Source organism: Lutra lutra, chromosome X, assembly GCF_902655055.1.
Source record: "Lutra lutra chromosome X, mLutLut1.2, whole genome shotgun sequence".
Lineage (NCBI taxonomy): Eukaryota > Metazoa > Chordata > Mammalia > Carnivora > Mustelidae > Lutra > Lutra lutra.
In genome coordinates, this window is record NC_062296.1 from 46438104 (window position 1) to 46458940 (window position 20837).

General features: G+C 39.2%; 2 protein-coding genes across 4 annotated transcripts in view; one reads left to right on the forward strand and one right to left on the reverse strand.

The window, feature by feature from the left end:
* PGK1 (phosphoglycerate kinase 1) overlaps positions 1-6238 on the forward strand; it is a 20495-nt gene extending 14257 nt beyond the window's left edge. The window contains exons 7-11 of the mRNA XM_047715334.1: positions 3082-3196; positions 3439-3618; positions 4830-5007; positions 5282-5380; positions 5758-6238. Coding sequence (XP_047571290.1) covers positions 3082-3196; positions 3439-3618; positions 4830-5007; positions 5282-5380; positions 5758-5798 — 613 coding nt within the window. The 3' untranslated portion in view covers positions 5799-6238. The remainder of the gene's footprint in view (positions 1-3081; positions 3197-3438; positions 3619-4829; positions 5008-5281; positions 5381-5757) is intronic.
* TAF9B (TATA-box binding protein associated factor 9b) overlaps positions 1-17460 on the reverse strand; it is an 18329-nt gene extending 869 nt beyond the window's left edge. Inside the window, exons 1-7 of one of the 3 annotated variants that reach the window (XM_047715336.1) lie at positions 17339-17460; positions 16628-16709; positions 16190-16326; positions 15979-16113; positions 14887-14962; positions 11870-11980; positions 10832-11015 (exon numbers count right to left, since the gene is read on the reverse strand). In XM_047715336.1, the coding sequence (XP_047571292.1) occupies positions 10855-11015; positions 11870-11980; positions 14887-14962; positions 15979-16113; positions 16190-16326; positions 16628-16709; positions 17339-17389 (753 nt within the window). In that variant the 5' untranslated portion in view covers positions 17390-17460 and the 3' untranslated portion in view covers positions 10832-10854. Of the gene's footprint in view, positions 1-9075; positions 11016-11869; positions 11981-14886; positions 14963-15978; positions 16114-16189; positions 16327-16627; positions 16710-17338 lie in introns of those variants that run through there. The other 2 variants (XM_047715335.1, XM_047715338.1) reach the window with 2 other exon arrangements.
* Between the last annotated feature and the right edge of the window lie 3377 nt (positions 17461-20837).

Sequence of the window (20837 nt, forward strand, 5' to 3'; positions counted from 1 at the left end):
AGTTTAATAAAGAGACTATGTGCAAATGTGTGGGTAGGGTTCAGGGACATCCAGAAAGTATAGCTTAGTAGTCTGGGGCTAGCAACAGCTATCACCTTCCCTAGGCCTGAAGGGACAAAAGGAAGGAATGGTTACCAGAATCCAGGGCCCTCTGAGAGAAGCTATAGCCTTGTTCAGGGAACATAGGGATAGGCAGGGAGGCATCTGGCAAGGAGGGAGCCAGGGAAAGAAATCTCTGATCTCCCTTCAGTCTTTTATTGATGTTCTCCCTCCTTCGCCCCCTCCCAGTTGCCTGCAACCCAACTGGAAGCCCAAGGGCAAGTGATGTGCTTTTATGCAGGTCAGCCTCCTGGGATAAAGCAGGGCCAAGAAGGATAGCAAGTGGTTTTGGAGGGAAGAATGGGAAAGATTCACCATAGGTGCTCATCTTACAATTTCTGAAGCACTTGAGCCTTTCATGTACATACAGTCTGGCAAGAATATGAACATCTCTTCATATGTATGTATTTAATTTATCATTTAGAACTCATTTGTCCAGATTATATACCTTTTTACAGTTTTTCCTTTGGGGAAAGGTACCATATGGATAATGGTATTCCAGTGGCTTAGTTAGAAAAGAAATTTCAGAATTGCAGGTTAAGAGTCTAGGAAGAGAAATTTTAGAGTGGGGACGGGGACCTAGTGCTGCTTGAATAAGAGGACTTGCTATCAGTTGGCATGGATATCTAGGTAGCACCCTCTTGATGGCTGAATGCTACTGGCCCTTCTATAAACATGTTTGTTTTTCCCCATGGGATTGAACACAGTCGGCATTTTCCTATGAAAGCTTACTCTGGAGTTGGATGTCAATTTCAGGTAGCATAGTTCTTCAGGATTCATGAGCCCAGTATCAGGGTCCTAAAAAAAATTCAGGTGGGTATAGGTTGTTTTCTGCATTCTAGAAGCATTGCCCCTCTTGTGCACTGTGTTACAAAGGTCAGACTCTCATCCTCATCTCTGGAGATAAGGATTAGAGCTGCTTTTGCTTTCCATCCTTCTGTAGATCTGGAATATGTGAGTACCACCTAGTGGTTACCATCAGATTTAAGGCTTAGCTGGAAATAACTATTCATGGGAAGTTGATGTGGAGGGGTTTTTTTTGGTGTGTTCTTGTTTTTGCCAGCTTTCTTCCAGTGTAGTCTCAGACCAGTAACAGTTTTGGGGCAAATTTTACATTTTATTAAAGAAGACATTATTGTGGAAACACTGAAGCATGTACAGAAGTTGAGAGAACAGTATAATAAGCCCCCAGACACCTAGTACACTGCTTCACAATCACATTTTTTATCAGGAGTGCTTTTAAGCAAGTCTTAGACATAATCACACTTAGTAGTACTGTATATATCTCATAATTGATAAAGAGATTTCTTTTTAAATAATCACCACGTTATACCTAACACATTTTAACAGCTTCGTTCGTCATCTAATATCTAGTCTGTATTCAGAAATTCTTTGTCATCTCAGAAATGTCATTTTATAATTGGCTTCATGGAATAAGGATCCATATGAAGTTCATGTGTTGTATTTGGTTGTTAGGCATTTTCTGTTCTGTAATAGTCCCTTTTTCTTACTATTTTCTTTCCATTGATTTGTTGAAGAAGCAGGGCATGTGAGGTGTAGAGTATCCATCCCACATTTTTTAAATTTTTTAAAGATTTTATTTATTTGACAGAGAGAGATCACAAGTAGGCAGAGATGCAGGCAGAGAGAGGGGGAAGCAGGCTCCCCACTGAGCAGAGAGCCCGATGTGGGGCTCGATCCCAGGACTCTGGGATCATGACCCGAGCCGAAAGCAGAGGCTTTAACACACTGAGCCACCTGGGCGCCCCATCCCACATTTTTTTAAGATTGATTTATTTTAGAGAGAGCATGCGAGTGCATGCACAAGAAGGAGGGGCAGAGGGAGAGAGAATTTGAAGCAGACTCTGTGCTGAGCACAGAGCCTGACACTAGCCTGACACTGGGCTCGATCTCATGACCCTGAGATCATGACTGGAGCTGAAACCAAGTGTCGGATACTTAACTTACTATGCCACCCAAGTGCCCTGGCCTGGGACAGTTTTGAGTGGGTTCAGGGATCCCATAATTAACAGTCTTGCTCAGGTATAACTAGTTGTCTTGACTCTGGTTTTTGTGGGGAGAAGGGGCAAAGTAGAGTTGTATTTGGGTCTCATGGTTTCTATAGACAGTAGTAGGTATTCTCAGTTCTTTTTGTTCTAGAACCACACCATTAAGGGGTTTTCTTAGAAACAGATTGGACTTTTGGGTTGAAGAAACAGGGCAACGTTAGCCAGTACTTTTTTTGTTCCTTCCAAGTATTTATTTAAAATCCAGTTAGTTAACATACAGTGTAATACTGGTTTTAGGTGTAGGATTTAGTGATTCATCACTTACGTGCACAGCCAGTTCTCATGATAACAAGTGCCCCCCCTCCTTACCCATTATCCATTTAACCCATCCCCATACCTACCAACCCTCAGTCTGAGTCTGTTTTATGGTTTGCCTCTTTTTTTACCCCTTGTGTTCATCTGTTTTGTTTTTTAAATTCCACATACAAGTGAAATCATATGGTATTTGTCTTTCTCTGACTGACTTGACTTCACTTAGCATAATAACATTCTGGCTCCATCCATATTGTTGAGCAGTGGCAAGGTTTCTTTTTATGGCTGAGTAATAGTCTGCTGTGTGTGTGTGTACACCACAGGTTCTTTATCCATTCATCAGTCGATAGACATTTGGGCTTTTTCATAACTTGGTTATTGTTGACAGTGCTGATAAACATTGGGGCATGTGTATCCCTTTGAATCAGTATTTTTGTGTATTTTGGGTAAATACCTAGTAGTACAATTGCTGGATCTAGAGTAGTTATATTTTTAACTTCTACAGGAGCTTCCATACTGTTTTCCAGAGTAGTTAGCCAGTACTTTTGTCACTTGTTGGACATTTCTCTGTGCCTTGATGTAAAAACTCAGACACTATGTAATATCACTTCCTTAGTCCACCATTTATTCTTTCGGTGATGATTCTTGCTTTCTCTTCTAGAGCTAAAGTTGCAGACAAGATCCAGCTCATCAGTAATATGCTGGACAAAGTCAATGAGATGATTATTGGTGGTGGAATGGCTTTTACCTTCCTAAAGGTGCTCAACAACATGGAGGTAGGATACCAGTGCCAAGTAGACATGAAGTGGTTCTCCATCAGAAGTAGCACGTTACATAAATTTAAAAAGAAAACCAGCTTCTGACATGAGCCCTCGAAACTCCCATTTTTTTTTTTTTTGGAAAGTTGCCTTTTGTCTTGGAATTGCTCTTCACACTGCATTGTTAACTCCTGTCTGCTTTGTGAGGTAATCATGTTCTTAGTATAGAGGCTGATCTTTATTTTGGCTCCTGTGTATAGATTGGCACTTCTCTGTTTGATGAAGAGGGAGCCAAGATAGTCAAAGACCTGATGTCCAAAGCTGAGAAGAATGGTGTAAAAATTACCTTGCCTGTTGACTTTGTCACTGCTGAAAAGTTTGATGAGAATGCCAAGACTGGCCAAGCCACTGTGGCCTCTGGCATACCTGCTGGCTGGATGGTGAGTCAATTGGGTGGGTGGTGGTAGGAGTGAACAAAAGCGTTTTAATTTCTTTCATTCTTTCTTTCCTCCTTCCTTCTTTCCTTCCTTCCATTCATTCATTCATTCAACCAGCCAGCATTTTAAAAGAATCTCTACAGGAGATTCCTGTCAGAAAGGGCTCCAAATGCAGCAGCGAGGCCCTCCTCAGGAGAGAATCCATGGGGGGAAAAGCATGATTGCTGCTGTCTTCATCAGTAATAAGGGGGCAAAACTATGTTTTGTTTCTTCATTTATTTAATATTTGTTGTTAAGACTTAACTATGTGCTGGGGTTGGTGCTAAATACTTTTATGATTTGGGCTGTTCTGGATTATGTTGTTACCTAAAAACCTGTATAAGAACTCTTACATAAAAACATTAAGGGTATCAGAAGTGTACTGATAATAAACAGGAAAAAATGTATGTGTATATTAAAGACTAAATATTTCATTTTAGTGTTCGCCATGTATTATTGTAATAGCTGTATAAAGCTGTATCATGTTGACATACTAGTTTGCTTACTTATTTTCCTCTGTTAAGCATGTGGGTATTATTCAGTGTTTCTCAGAGTGTGGTTCTAAGAACAATAGCATCAGAAGATGGAAGTTTCTGGGCCCTATCCCAGACTTAATGTATCAGAAACTCTGGGGGTTGGGCCCAGGAATTTTTTTGCTAGAACAAGCCCTCTTGGTGATTCCAGTGCATGCCAAAGTTTGAGAACCACTGAATCTAGATCATTGTCTCAACCTTGGCATTGTTGGCATCTCAGGTAGTTTTGCTGGGGGGTGTTGTCTTGCACATCACAGGGTGTTGAGCGGCATCCCTGACTTCCGCCTCCTAGATGTCAGTAGATATCCCCCTCCCAAGTTGGGACAACCAAAATATCCCCAGATACTGCTACAGGACCCCTGGGGAGGGATAGAAATGACCCCTGTTGAAAACTACTGATTCAGTTCTTCACAGTCATAGTGTGGTTAAGAATGTTTTTATCAAATAACCTGGTTTTCCCTTCCATTTGATCTTCCATAAGGGACATGAACAGGTTTATGCTTCTTAAGACTGAAGGGTGTCTTTTGGTTCTACAAGAAGCTGGTGTTCAGCCTTGAGTTCAACTCTTGGTGAAGGTGGTGTGTGTTACTTTCAGAGCAACTTTCTTGGTAGGTCATTTTCTTTTTTAACTCTGCCCCTTAGGGCTTGGACTGTGGTCCTGAGAGCAGCAAGAAGTATGCTGAGGCAGTTGCTCGGGCTAAGCAGATCGTGTGGAATGGACCTGTGGGCGTATTTGAATGGGATGCTTTTGCCCAAGGAACTAAAGCTCTCATGGATGAGGTGGTGAAAGCCACTGCCAGGGGCTGCATCACCATCATAGGTAAAGGGTCCTTTAAAAAGTTAATGCCAGGGTAGTCTGGTAGAATTCTGATCAGAGGAAAGTTGAAGGGAAATGATGAACTTTTACTAGGTTTCTTGGTGCTGGTTGAGTCTTGAGAGCTGAACCAGTGTACATTTCATGGAGGACCCTCTTAATGAGAGGAAATTGGGGGTTCATCATCTACCTTTTGGGCTTAAGAGCATATCGCCTTACAGTTTGGTGCCAGTCCTTTTTATTTCTTTTCTCTCTTTTTAACTTGGCTTTCATTCAACAGGTGGTGGAGACACTGCTACTTGCTGTGCCAAATGGAATACAGAGGATAAAGTCAGCCATGTGAGCACTGGGGGTGGTGCCAGTTTAGAGCTCCTGGAAGGTGAGATTCTTCCCTATTTGACTTGCTGGGGGGAAGGCTGGGGGTTATGCAGTGACAGGTGGGTAGAGTAGAGTGGAGATAGTATGTGGCATTGTCATTGGTGTTCATTATTACCTGGGCAGTACAAATGGAGGAACTTCAAATAACACTCCTGGCATCCATTTTGGGTGGGGAGGGGCAGAGAGGAAGACTTACTCCTGAGGGGTGACACTCTAGTAGACCTGGGACCCAGAATGTGAAAGTTACCCAACTCTTGGTCATGTGTTCTAAGGAAGAGCAGACATGTTATTGGGACATGTTACTGGGAAGATAGGTGTATCTGGCTTAGTGGGTCTTGTAGTAATGCTGTCTGTGTATGTGTGCTTTCTCAAAAACAGGTAAAGTCCTTCCTGGGGTGGATGCTCTCAGCAGTGTTTAGTACTTTCCTGCCTTTTGGTTCCTGTGCCCAGCCCCTAAGTCAACTTAGCCCTTGCCGTATCTCTACTTGGCATTAGCTAAAATCTTCCCCCATGTCAAGATTCAGCTAGTGGCCAAGAGATGCAGCACCAGGAACCCTTAAGCAGTTGCACAGCATCTCAGCTCCTCTTTACTGCACCCTGGATTTGCCTACATTCAAGATCCCCTTTGAATTTCCTAGCAACTAAACCGTTATGCATTCTAGAGTGCATATATTTATATTTTGCCTGTTAAAAGAAAATGAGCTGTGTTAGCTTCTCTTTTTGAAGTAGCTTATTCTGACTAGCTTTCTCATTGTTTTGCTTCTCAGCATGGAAATAAGATGAAATTCCAATTATAGGTAGGTAGGGAGGCAAAGTTGGTGAACTATGAAATAAATAAAAGTATCCATTGAAACTGGGATTTTATTTTCCTGTCATACTTGTTAGGGTGAGGACAGACTCTATGGAAGGGATCGAATCAGCTACATTCTGAATGCAAGAAATGGGGCAGCATTGGTCGGGGAGGTAGGGGAGATTAGATAAATGTCTACTCTTTTATTGAGGGCATACTTTTATGACAGATAATGTGACAGGTGCTTTAAGTTTCATTTTTATCTGTTAAAAACACATGACCACAGTTGAAAATAAAACAGTTAAGGCTTACAACAACAAAATAGAGGCTTCAGCCTCTTCCTCACATTTTCCCATTCCCCAGAGATTTTTACCTCTTAGGTTTTTTTTGGGTATTTACCCTCCATGTTTCTAAGTCACATACTTACACTTTCAATTTCTTGATTTTTATAAAAAGCTATATATCAGTTTCCTACATGGAAAGATTGATCTCTCTTCTGGCCTCTGTTCCACATTTACTTTCCTTCTTCATTTTTCCCAGTATAGTTCTTTTAAAGATTAGGTGAGTAGTCTATATTGTGATTATGAATACTATTCACAGCTGAGCTATGTTGTATGCTATGATTCCATTATGTACCTTTTTAAGTTTTCTTTGGAGTTAGTTTTGAAAGTTTTTTTTTTTCCTATGTACTTACACCAATTTGTTCCCAGTGTGTTCAAACTTCTGAGATAAATCTGTTCATCTTTATTAGAGATAATCCCCTCCTGGAGTCCTCATGCTTCACTCCAGTTTTCCCTGACTGCCTTCCAGGTTTGCTGTAGAGCTGTTTTGGGATTTCCTCTTTCGGAAGAAACTGCTTTGGGGTAACCCTGTAGGGGATTCCTTTTACCTCCTGTGAAGTGATTCTGATGTCCTTCTGATTGATTTATTATTATCCTTGTAACTTTCCCTTCTTTTCTCTTCCCTGACATTTTAATGGAGTTTTGGGAGTGAGCAAAGGTAAACATGGGATTTCAAAAGGCCACGTTTAATCAGAATTTCTCTGTTGGACATTTTACATACTAGATGTTATTTCACCTTTATGAAGAGAAATAACTTCTTGGAGGATCACAGAGCTACGAAGGCCACAGCAGGGATTCAAGTAGTCCAAGTGTGTCTGATTCCAGGCTGCTTTTTCATTGTGCCTGCCTCCCACAAAATTGATCCTTCTAGCCTAGGATTATTTGATTAACTCCAGAAAGAAGAGCAGAAGAAATTTCTGGTGGTTGCTTTAAACAAAACCATTCTGAAGGCTTGAATTTAAAAAAAAAAATTCATTTGGATTTTAATTAATACTATCCCCATAATTATAGACAATTTTAAAACGTACCATGTTTCTGCATACCCCTAATGGTACACTGTACCCTGGTATGAGAAGCAGGAATTCTAGTCTGTTCTTTTCAGAGGAGGCCCAGAGGTGCTACCCATAGATCCAGCAAATTAATGTCGCAGCCTGGCTAGAACTCTAGCATACTAATGATCAACTTTCTTCCCCTACTGATTAGCTTTCCCCCAATATTTTATTATTTCACATGTACAGAGGGATTAAAAGAATTGTATAAATACCATAAACCTGCCAAGTCATCCATCCATCACTGATTGTACCTTTTAAGTACTTTCTCCTAGACCCTGCTTCTAGGATCATTCCCCATTTATTTGGGTTATTAATTGAGAAAATAAATGGGGATTACAACATTTGAATACCTGTGATATGCTTAGGACATAATGGGGGAAATCTAAGAAAGCATTTATGTCCTGAAGGAATTTACAACCTTTACAACCTAGTTGACAAAGATAACCTATAACAACTTGTAAGTACATGAACTAGAATAGTACAAGGATGTGCTTCCTGATTTAATACAGAATTAAGAATTATTGATAAAAGACTGCAGAGACTTAGGCAGGCATAAGTGTAGCAAATTCAGTTTTAACCTCCAGATAATAGATGTGTATGACTGTACAGAGAAATTACAGTCTTTCTGTCATGACTAATTCAGTCTGTTAAGCTCCGTGTTCCCTGTTTCCCTTGTTTTCCTTTTTACGTCTAAAACTTCCCTCTAGCACATGATACAAATGTCAGAAAGGGGTATAAAATGAGAAGACACCTTTCTCCTACCTCAGTCCTCTAGCTACCAGTTTCCCTCTTTAGAAACCGCCACTGTAAGACTGGTTTCCCTCAGTCTAGGGCTCCATAATGCATATAAAAACATTTCCATGTATGTATATACATATGAATTAAAATATATATGGCAGTATATTATACACTGCTTTGTACCTGCTGTTCTGATTAGTGTTGTCTTTCCTAACTCTTGAGTGCTCCCTTTACTCTGGACTCCTTAGGATCAGTGTCCATTATGTTTTCTCTTTACCCAACATACTGGCTGTATTCCTATATTCATAATCAGGTAAAACACACTTGTTTCCTACTTGTAAAAGTAAGAACTTGGGACCACAATGTTCTTCCCACATTTACCATCAGGACCTCTTTAAAAAAATTCCACCTGGAAGCTGGAGGATAAGAATGGCCTTGAGTCATTCTAGAAGCTATTTTAGATAGACATAACTAGGGAAGGGAGTTCTGCAAGATAAAGCAGTCTTCGTTTGAAGACTGGCTGACCTAGCAAGTGCCTCAGTTACATGTACAGATTCTTAGCAAAGACAGCATGTAATGTTTTTCACAGACTTAACCCATACTCCTTTTACTTTGCTTTACTGTGAGTCACATGCTGCTTCCAAATAAAGGCAGGCAATTCCCTGATTTATGATTTAAGTCACCCATTAAATCTTAATTGCTTTTGGTACCTCAGAATTACTGGATCTTACTCATTTTCCTTGAATCCCTTAAATCAAAAATGAAAGATAAATGGTAAGTTCAACTTTTTATTAATAATCTTGGGACAAATACATTAACAATTTATTAGAGTTACAAACCATTTTACAGTTCTGAAGGGAATTTTCACATACACCAATTAAACCCTCACAACATCCCTGTGAGGTAGGCAAGGTCGGTGTTATTTCCCTATTACTGAGAAAGAGGCTCAGAGGTGAAGTAAGGTCACATAGTTGGTAAATGATGGAGCCAGGAGTAGAACCTAGGCTTTTTGACATGCTGCTTCCCTGAGAACATTCAAGTAATGATACCCTACGCTATATAATGAACATTTTTCTCCTATGATGATCAGATCCATTTTTGTAAGTTTGATAACACCTTTTTCCTACTATCCAAAAAACTCAAACTGTGATGAGACATGTGTTTTCTGTCCCTGGACTCTTTCAATGTGTCAAGCACCATTCCAGCGTGAAACGTTCTTGTTTTTTAAGTTTTGAGGATCCCTGGCTGTAAGTTCTAAATTACGATATGATATGAAAAATTTTTTAGAAAATTCTGCAAAAGTAATTTCCTATATTGAATGTCAAACTTACTTAAAAACAAAAAGCCTGTTTATATTTTTGAAAGCTTTGCAGTCTTTCCCACTAAGATGTTTATATGTGTACACATGGAAAATAGGGAAAGGTAACATTACTGGGAAACTACGCATAGTATACCTAAGTGCAGGTCACATTATATTGACTTTTGTTGTTGGCCTTCTAGAGGAAGAAAAACCATTACAGGACTTCCAGATCTGCTCCCATCTCATAAATGATATCCTCAGCAACAAGCTAGAAAAATGAATTATACCAGTAGAAGGGTTCAAGCAGTAGTGATCATAGCATATACGTATGTGGTAGAATGGAAGAAAAAAACTTGCTCTTCAGTGGTTTTTGCCTAGATCCAGTGTAAATATACTTATCAAGGCAGATTTTAAGCTATAGCATCATCTTTGCTAAATTTAGAAATGTTAACTTTAGAAACGTGAAATAGAATTACAGACTTGGAATATAAGATAAACTGTAACTGACCCCAAACTACGTGTTAAAGGCAGAGTAAAGCTCGGCATAAAAGGCAATGGATAAAACTCAACTCCTCTGATATAAAGAGAAAAACAGCAAAGGCATGTAAAGCAGGTTTTAAAAATAGGAAAATGACACTGAACTGTATAACTGTACTATCTGGAGTTACACTTTTAAAACTCCGGTTTTAGCCTTCTGAGAGTTTTGGGAGAAATTTAAGCCTCTGGGCTTCGAAGAGGTGGTACAGAAAATGAATGGGATCTAGAAATGGGGTTGAGGACATGGGAGGTTAGGGAACACCAAGAAACAAATATTCCAAATGAATACAGAACCCCTTCAAAATCCATCCTTTCCAAAAAAATACTTCCTAAATTTAGAGGTTTGGTCAAAAAAGTTGGTGAAAACAAAAATTATGACTATTTTACCCTATAAGAGAAAGTAGTATTTAAATGTGTATTAGAAATTATGCTGTTAAAAGACTAGTCCACTGATCAGGCTGTAGAAACTGAAAACAATCATAATATTAATCAAAATACTAAGAAACAACTTTTTTACTTGAATCCTAATGAGAAAACATTGGTATGGTTACCTAAGATACCTAACAATTTAAAAAAATTAACAGTTTAAGCTAATAGGAAAAATACATCTACATTTAAGTTTTCTAAGATAAAACTTGAGAAGATAGAGAATATTCTAGTTCAGTACAGTGGGCTCCAAACCAATTACACTTCTGAAATATATCTTGATTGTACTCCCTACATAGTATCATTATCATCATCATCTTCATGTTTTCTCTTCAATGGGTTTGATTCATTGGGCATGTTCTGTGATGAAACCATGTTGGTAATAAGAATATTTTTGGGCCCAATTATTGAAGGATTAATCAGAACATTCTGAACTGCAGTTGTTGCAGGAACTGTAAACAGGAGAAAACACTCTCAAACTGAATCACCCAAAATCAGAAACATGGTAAATAGTATTCAACAAGGCTAACTATGATTCTGATAATTAATAGCATGAATTGCAACCACATCATAGAACTTGGGTATTTATGCTGCATTAAAAGTTGAATAAAGTTTTTTTAGTACTTTAAAGTACTTAAAATAGTATCTAGACACATTAAAGTTTTTTTTTAACTACCTAAAATTTTAGTTAGTACTTAGCCATGGGAAGCAGTGCATGGGACTCAACCATGGAACATACTAAAGGCACATGTTCAGGGTCAGGAATCACATTTCCCTTAATATGCCAATATTTTAGGTAAGTAGTTTACTATGTACAGTTAGGTGTTACAAGATGTAAAATGAAATACATGCAGTAATAAACTATGCTATAACAGTTCTACTTATAATTCCATCTTTACTCCTTCCATGAAGTGAGTAAAGGTATAATTTTTGTCTGGTGTACACTGTTATTTTCTTGAGCTTTAACCTTAAGTGCTTTTCCTTGCAGATGCTTTAGATTTGTGGACCCCAGCTTATTTTAATTCAGTGTTCTTTGAGAATCTGATGGTCATACTGAATACTGTTCCCCTCCCAAAACATTACATATATGTAAAATTTCATACAATTTTAGTAGTGGGCTCATTGACCCTTTTGAAGAACCCTGATGTGGAACATGATTGCCATCTTCTGGGATGCAATTAAAACAACTCTTGCTGTAGGAATACAGACTGTTCTATAATCACAAGTTACTCTCAAATTTTAAAATTAAAAAAAACTTACAAAAGAACCACTTTCAAATCCCCCCATGCCATGCCCATCATGTTACCTGATTTGACAGGTGTGGACTGAGAGGGTGGAATCTGCACTGTGTATCTTTGGCTTGTCACTGACACTGGAGGTACAGCTTTATTTGGGACAGACGCTGTTTGCGGGGTTGCTGTGGTTGTAATTAACAGACCATGTTAGTTACATGACTTCCATTATATGAGTTTATATTCTGCACTCCTTAGCTTATTAGAAACTACCTTCAAAGTACAGGGAACTGATGAAAGGTGAGAAAAAAAACATCCAAAATAAGCAAAGTACAAGCTCAATAAATTAGATGCTAAAAGTTCAGGATAGCATAGTGGTAAAGAATGTAGGCTCTGGAGCCTACCTACTTGAGTTTGAATCTGGGCTTTATCGCCTACTAGCTGGATGTCTTTGGGAAAGTTACTTAATCTTTTAGTACTTAAGTTTTCTCACCTGTTAAATGGGATAACAGTACCTGTTACTTGGATTGTTGTGAAAATTAAAATAATTTCTGTAAAGCTCTTCAAACAGCATCTGACACTGAATTTTAGCTGTATGAAGTTGTGAAATTAAGTGTCTAAGCTAGCAGAATAAAGACCCAAGTTTGGTATTATGTTAAATGGCACTTTTAATCTCTGTCTTTTATGAGAATTAGAAGATGTCTACTAGGCTTGTGAAGCTAAATCAACATATATCTAACAAAAGCCTATCAAAATATACCCACTTACGGTACCCATGTGGGTACCAAGTATTTTTTTAAGCAAAAAGGGATGTTGGAGATAATTTAGTCCACTCCCCCATCTTAGTTCCAGGTAGAACTCAGATACCACGCATTTTATATAATTCCCTTGATTTGCTCAGAAGTCATTGCCTGCCTCTGAAATTCCCTTGTCATAGAAGCCTTTATCAGTATCTTACCCTGTTCACTAAATTACAAGCCTTGGCTGACACTTTTTTATCCATATGAGCATATGGTTTTTGTTCCTTAACTCCTAATAGGCACACAACAAATTTCTGCTTAATGAATGAATTCTGCAAGACTCAAAGACATACACAGATATCATAGCTCTCTTAAAAAATGCATTTATTGGGGCGCCTGGGTGGCTCAGTGGTTAAAGCCTCTGCCTTCGGCTCAGGTCATGATCCCAGGGTCCTGGGATCGAGCCTCGCATCGGGCTCTCTGCTCAGCAGGGAGCCTGCCTCCTCCTCCTCTCTCTCTCTGCCTGCCTCTCTGCCTACTTGTGATCTGTCTGTCAAATAAATAAAAATCTTTAAAAAAAAAAAAAAAAAAAAAAAAAAAAAAAAAAAATGCATTTATGGAAACATGTCTGTTCTAGTTTTTCCTTTGGGGATACAGGCTTTCCATACATCCCTTTCCCCTGGAACCAGCAGTCTGCCCAGGGAAGATCTGCCGAAAAAAAGTACAACTATCCTTCCTAGGGACAGAGAAAGCTTAAATGGGGGAAGAAAGCTCACAGGTACCCAGGAATCTGGCTTTAGTGCTTTCTCTCCCCAGCTCAGGAGGTGAGGCCTTACTCTAACATATCTTGATTCCTAGGCACTTCTGATGCATTAAGGGTCAGTTTAAAGAATTAGGTCAAGGTTAGTGAAACAATACTCTGTATTTTATTTTGTCAAGGGAATTCACAATAGGTAGATGTTTTCTTGGCCATTACTGCAAGGATTTGTTGACATTTAAGTAAGTATGTACTTTCATCTTTAAAATTGAACACAGCAGATGCTCAGATCTCGAATGCTTTATAAAATTCATTTTTTTAAGGTTAAAACTACTATCTTTAATGCTAGATTTCAGCAGCTCCCTCATTATAGATTTAAAAAAAAATCTCTAAAATACGCATAGTAAATGTCTAACTGGGATAAAAATCACAACTGACAACTAAAATTGGTTTACTTGTCAACATGTGTAATGGTTTACCACAGCCTAGAGTTTTTTAAAAAACTGGTATTTGCTGAAGTAGTATGAATCTGCAGATAAACAGTATATGACCAAAGTCACACAAATTATATATGCAAATTTCTGTCCACAAAGATAACATGCGGGTAAATTAGAAGTGTACAACTAATACTATACCAGGTTGGTTTTAGAATGTTGACATGAGAATATGAAGAGATTTTCTACACACTGCAAAAAATCAAATGCTGCTTACATTAGAGCTATATGACATTTGTAGGACTCAAGTTGTAAGCCAAAAGAGCCAAAACAAAAACAAAAACAAAAAAAAACCCCAAAACAAAACATGTCAAAGAGAAGGATTCTTTCTGAAAATACTTTGATTATGAAAGAAATCTGGCAGGAATAATAGGACCAAAAACGTCAGGAAATCTAAATCCATTTTGTTTTCCATATTCCCTAAACAATAACATTAAAAAAAAACCCATAATGGTTTCTAAATACCATTCTTCTTTAAAAGGAACCAGGGCTCTTAGGAGAAGTGGCTGGTAGGGCTGGGGTAAGGAAAATTAAGGGGAGCTTAGAGCATCTTGTGCCAGGAAACAAATACTCAAAAGAATGATAGAGACCTGTCACAAAGGGCACAGGAGACAGCTTGAAGGGGCAATAGAGTTAATCTTTTGAAAAAATTAGTATTAAAAACAATGATTTTTTTCTTTGAAATACTTAAACTTTTTGTACATTTTAAACTTCTTTTTTTTGGTTGCATTCTCTTGCCAGCTTACTCAAATTAATTTCTCATAACAAGCAGGCTATTGCCATGAGTGTTTGGAAACTTGATTTGTATAGAAGGCAGAAAAAAACACAGCTTGAATGGTTTTTGGTACCTAGTTTATACCAACAACAATGCTGGGTATAATGTCTAATTCTGTACTCATTTGGGATAAGATACTCGTGGCTTTCTCATTTTGAAATCTGATAAAAATACATATTTATAGTTTTACTAGAGGACGAGTAAATGTATCAATATCAACACACATTTGGGAATTTCTGACTCAGCTTTTGACTTGGATTATAGTTCAAGACCAAGTGCTGAGGCACTTCACCAGACAGAAAAGGCATTTCCTTCTCTCACTTACCTACAGTAGGAGTGGAAGGTCTGCTACTAACAGCACCAACACTTAACCGCGGTACTAGTCTTCCCTGGTTAGGTCCCTAGGGGATTTAAAAAACGACTTTTAATGTTTAGATCTGACCCTTAAACTTAACAGGAATGAAGTTAAGATTGTGGATGTGAGTTATTAATGGATAACCCTTGGCAAGAATGTACTGTTTTTGTTCCATTAGTGTTCTAAATCCAACATTTAAACTAGGGTCTTCACAAACATACATATTTCTACAGAAACATGGATATGAGCACACAAACATAAAATTTTTAGGTTTAGGGTAGAGTCTTAACTTGGGGATGACAGCTAATATCCTTTATGATTTTTAATCTTAACTAGTTAATATCTTAACCTAAAAAGAAAGATACTCTCTTACGGCAGAATGTCAGACAACAAAGGCAGCTGGCTGAATGTGGGGAAAACTTTTTCATTGGTGGGAGAGCCTTAGGTCATATTTCAGAAAGCGAGTCCAATTCCTCATGATATACCATTTACTCTGTTACCAGGTGCCACAAACAACTGAAAAATATGTAAATACTGGGAGTTAACCTAAGATTGTGCAGTTCCTAGTGACAGGTGCCAAGAGGTTATGATACGGGTTTCTTGGGTCTGATTTACAGTGTGAATAAATGCTTGCTTGCAGCTCTTAGCCTTTTTCGATCAATGAAGCACTTTTTTTATTAATATTTTTCTTTGTAACGTAATGTTAACAACGTTACTCCTATAGGCACGCAACGTAAATACTGGGAGTTAAGGAGGCCTGGGAATCAGTACCAGATTTGCCACTAATTCCATAGGTGAACTGAGGATTAGTTCCCTGATGGGAAAATTAATTGTTGAGTTAGATGAACACTAAAGTTCCTTTTCGCTCTAAAAATCTTGCACCTTGTATTTTAACGAAGTAGCTAATTGCAGACATGGTATTTTCAAGGCTATACATGTAAAAAATCCTAGTAAATCATCTTAGTCTTTAACCTACTAATCCATCTACAGGACTATGCATTTTACAAATTCCCCTAACACATCTCACCTTTTAAAAAAACTGAGCTGACCAGAAATTCTTACCTTTTTAATTAAGGACTTCAGCCTGTAGTTTGGAGCTGTTAAGCAGTATCTGTCAGGTGGCAGTCTGGGTCCTGCATATGGCTTAATCAGTGGTAAAGGGGTTTGATTTTTCTGCCTTGCAATATCGAGTAAAAACTAAAAAAAAAAGTCCTTATTAGAACTACAATGTAAGAAATTTTATGTAAAATGAACTTCAAATAAGTTTGCTCACATCTCTCGGAGGAGGAGAAGTAAAAGACTGATCAGCCCGACACTGGATTGCCAGTCTCACATCATCTGCATCAACATTAGGTTTCTTAGCATGGCTTGAATAAATTTTTGCATCATCCAGAATTGTAGTCACATATCCTTTAAGAACAAAACATTATGAAGCATTAAAACAGCTTAATATTTAAGGTCACTTTTCTTAACGGGAGGTTCTACTAACTTCTAGAAAGTTTATGAATTTTGCTTCTAGTATCTAATTGTCCTATTCTACATGGCCAATTTTAAACAGATAGCACGGTATAAATACCCTTAGCTTGAGCTCTCTTACTGCTTTAGGCTGCATTCTGTGATACTGTTCAAGCAATTTAGTTGAAAATGTTCTTAAGATAAAACAGTGTTTTCAAATTCACAAGTTAGGCAAATTTTTGTTTTGTTAACTTACGGAAAGCAAATTCCAACATTTGATTTATAACCCTTGGTTCATACTCCGTAATTCCCATATCCTTCAGGATTTGTGCCATCACCTGTGGATTCGAATAAAAATGCCAGATGCATAATCTAGGTACTGGAAATCAAGACTGGACCAAAGGTAGTATTTATGATAAAAGTTCCCCCTTCTCTGGGCTCCATACTTTTCCTCTCCAGTGTAAGGGTCACACCAAAAGCCATCCTAACTAACCTCTGCTGAAACTTTATTTTTTGGCGGGGGTGGCGGGTGTGGCGGGGGGGGGGGCGGGGGCAGAGAGAACAAAAAGGTTCGGGTTGGCTTTCCCCAAGAAAAGAGAGGAGAGGCTACAGCTGGTTGTCATTTTCCGATGCGGCAATGGGGGAAGCTCGCAGCAGATATTGGACGCGAGAGTCAGGACTCACAGACCTGGCGAGACGACAAAGCATCTGGGGCCCAAGGCCCAGGAGACAAAGCTGGGTGGCTGGACTAAGCACTCCGGCAGGCCTTAAGCCACCCCCTAAGCGGGTCTGCCGGGGTTACGAGAGAAGTGCCCTGGGGTCCAGGGCACCCCCGTATCCCACTCCTCCTGGTCGCCCCGATTGGGCTGAAGCGGGCGTGCGAGCCCGTCCTGAAGCCCTCCGCCAGGGCCTGCCTCCGAGACCCTAGCCGTGCCTATCCTGCCCGCCTTTCATCCTTCGCACTTACCAAGGCATCTTTCGGAGCGTTCTTAGGAGGCGCCATCTTGCCGGACTCCATGTTATCCTGCCCCTCGTCATCCGGGGAGAGAGGGCTTCTCGCCGGCTCCTCGCTCAGGCTCCACCCCTGCGGGGTGTGGAAGGCGGGGTTACAGCGCCGGGCCGGCGGGCTGCTACTTTTAAGCTGCTACTCTACCGGATGGCGTTTGAGGGTAGCAGGGCTATGGGTGGAGCGCGGGATCAGGAGGATTGGAACAGACAGGTGAGTCTTCCCTGAGGAACCCTCGGCCAACACTTGGAACAGCCAAGAAGCTCATTTTTCTAGAGCAGTTCTCCGGGAAAATGTACCAAATGGGTCACCTTTGTCTTTTCTGGGACCCCTCCTCACACCTTCGCTGCTGCTACTCTGGCCCTTTCCATTTCCCTGCAATGCCCGCAGGGGCTCCCTCCACCTGCCCCTGTGATAGGGTTGGGAGGGGGGACACACCCAGTTAAATTTGTCAGATCCACGACGAATACATTTTTAGCTAAAGTCTATCTCCAGTATTACATGGGCTATACTTACCTACAAAATTATTTGTGGTTGATCTCACATTTAAGTTTAACTTGGCATTCTGTATTTTTCTTGAGTAATCTGGCAACTCTACCGTATAGCCTGCTCTCCACACAGCAGGCCTTTGGTCAGCTCTCATTATACTCGAAGCCCTGCTATTGTCTCCCATTTCATACTGATGAAAAGCTTAAAGTCTTTGTGGGCCTGCAAGATTCTCTGCTAGAGCCTCTCCAGCCTTGTCCCTTGGCCCTGAGTAGTTTCCTTTCTGTCCCTGCTGAGGCCCTCCAAGGGCTGTCACTTTGCCTCACAGATGCCCTCCTCTCCCCAGTCTCCACACAATAACCTGAGTGACTTAAAAAAAAAAAAAGTACATCAGTTAAGCATCTCTGGCTTAAAGTGTCCCTTAAAGTATGCTTTCTTATTCCTCCACAATCCAACAATGCCCTAGTGTTCTCCGTCCCAGGAAGAGGCACTCTGAGCTACCCAGACCAGAAACAGCAGTTATCCATGTTATGCAGACCCCCTCCCCGCAATCCACACTCATTCTATAGCAGGTCTAATTAGGGCCACCTCCCAAAGTCACGCCATGTCAGTCTGTGCCTCCGCATCCTCATTCAGTGCTACCACTCGAACAGTCCAAACCAACAGCCGTACTCACGCAAGACTATAGAAATAGGTCCTTGTAATAGGGCTACCCTACATTCTTCACACAACCAAAGGGATCTCTTAGTCGTAAATCACATAATTATATTCCTTTCTTTAAAACCTTCTAATGGCTTTCTTCACAAAACAAATTTGTACTGATTTCAGGGGTTTAGCAGACCTTTCAGTTTGGGGCACCAGCTTACCTCATCAGGGTTATCTGAATCAGTCATCCACCAGGCAGCCATCTTGAATTTTGGGCAGCAGCCCCAAGAACCACGTGTTCTTTAACACATTGTTTCTCTTGGGAACCCTGAACCCTGAACCTTCCTGCAAACACCTTTCTCAGCTCACTTTGAGCAATTATTGTGTAAGACTAATAATGATTTTCTCCCTTTGGACTAAGTAGTACATGCACAAGGTACAAAGTTCTAAAAAATACATGTAGAAAATAAAAAGAAACCCCCTCTGGCTTATTCCACCCACTAATTTATCTTTCATAGAAGGCACCACAGTTTACCAGTATCTTGTCTATGTAATTTACAAATATCACCTTTTTAAAATTTGTTCCCCCATCCAAATGGTACTATACTGTTGGGGTGACCAACCTTTAGAACGCCAACAAAGGACACAGCTATACTAGATGAAAAGACCTATAATATGTAATAAGTAATTGTGCAGAAGTGTTATTACTTTAAATAAAAATATGAAAATAAGTGTTATTTAAAATTATGTTTCTCTGTATTATTTTTCTGTTACATGCTATTATTTAAACAAAACAGTAGGACTAGTTAACAGTTAAACAATTAGTATGAATAGTAGGACTAAGTACTTTGTACATTTCTATCCCATTACAGCAATTTAGTTCTTGAATATTTAAATTTTATAAGTTGTAGTGTATATTCTTAGTATACATAAATGTAGGACATTTAAAAAGGGGAATGTAGACACAATATGTATGATGATTTAGACATATCTGTAGCCCATATTTAGTGAAAAATAACAACAAAATGGTTTTTTTGACTCCATGGTACAGTAGGATATTTTTACTCTTTCTGTTTCTTTTCCAATAATATTTCTCTGAACTGCCTGCAGCCATTAGGACATCCTTGTTTTCTTTTATGTAGTGGTAAAACTGCATATAGTCTAACATAATATTCACTTTGATATGCATCTCTGGTCTTATTGAGCCCACATTAGACTGATTCTTGGTGTCAGTCCAGTGTGGTGCCATAAACCTACACTTGATCTTAGCCAAAAGGCCGAGAAGTGATGTGGTGGTGCCATAAACCTAAACACCTTTCAAAAAAAAGTGTTTGAGAATGTAATATTCCTCAGTAGTACTTACAGGAATAGCAGGTTTTTACATATGTAGGAGTTAGTTTTCAGTTCTCCGGAAATGTCTATTCACTTAGTACTAGAGGCTGGTCTTGGTAGACCAGCTATTTGTCAGTCAGTTAGGCCCTTTGCATCTATACATTCATCCTATGGGCTGTCCATAACTAATATGTTCACCACTTTTTAACATTCCAAAGCACATTAGATGTCATCATAAATTAAACCTTTTTTTTAACCCCCTCAGGGAAAAAGGGTTTAAAGCACAGAGGTAATTTCAACTTATGAAATTGAAGTTAGATTCCAAGTAAGTTAAAATTTTAGTAACGAAATGAGAGTCCTGTTTAACTTGGGTGCCTTTCTGGCGAGTTTTTGTTGTTGTTCTGAAGTAGTCTTATTTCCAAAAACTGAGTCTTTTTTTTTTTTCCTGTATGAGTTTTTGTTGTAGCCTAGACATAACATCAGGCAGCTTAGACGCAGTTAGTTCTTTTCAAGTCTCCATATGGCCTCTTCAAAGATTACCAAGCAGTTTTAGAGAGACAGCATATACATCTCTGTTTTACTGTAATCCTTTCGCCATTCTCATCCTCAATTAAAGGACATTTTCCTTGTCCCGCATTTTGAAAGCAAGTTTACAGCAGGCCAACGTTTTTAACACCTTTTCTATGGCCAGTAACAATAATAAGCATCATGTAAGGCACATGTTTTATGGAGAGTATTCCTTCCATTTCAGTACAGTAAAAAAGTCTCATTAGGTGCTTTTATATATTTTGAGAGAACTTAAAAGTGGACAAAACTTCATTATGAAAGCTTCAATAGCCCAGGTAAGAAATCATGTTCCTTTTTTTAATTTTAAGCGGTATTGTGTACAAGATGTATGTATACTTAGCAGATAAGATCTTTTCATTTTCTTGGGTCAAAGTTTATAGACTGAATGGAATATGTCAAACTTTATATTTACATCTATGCTTGAATATGA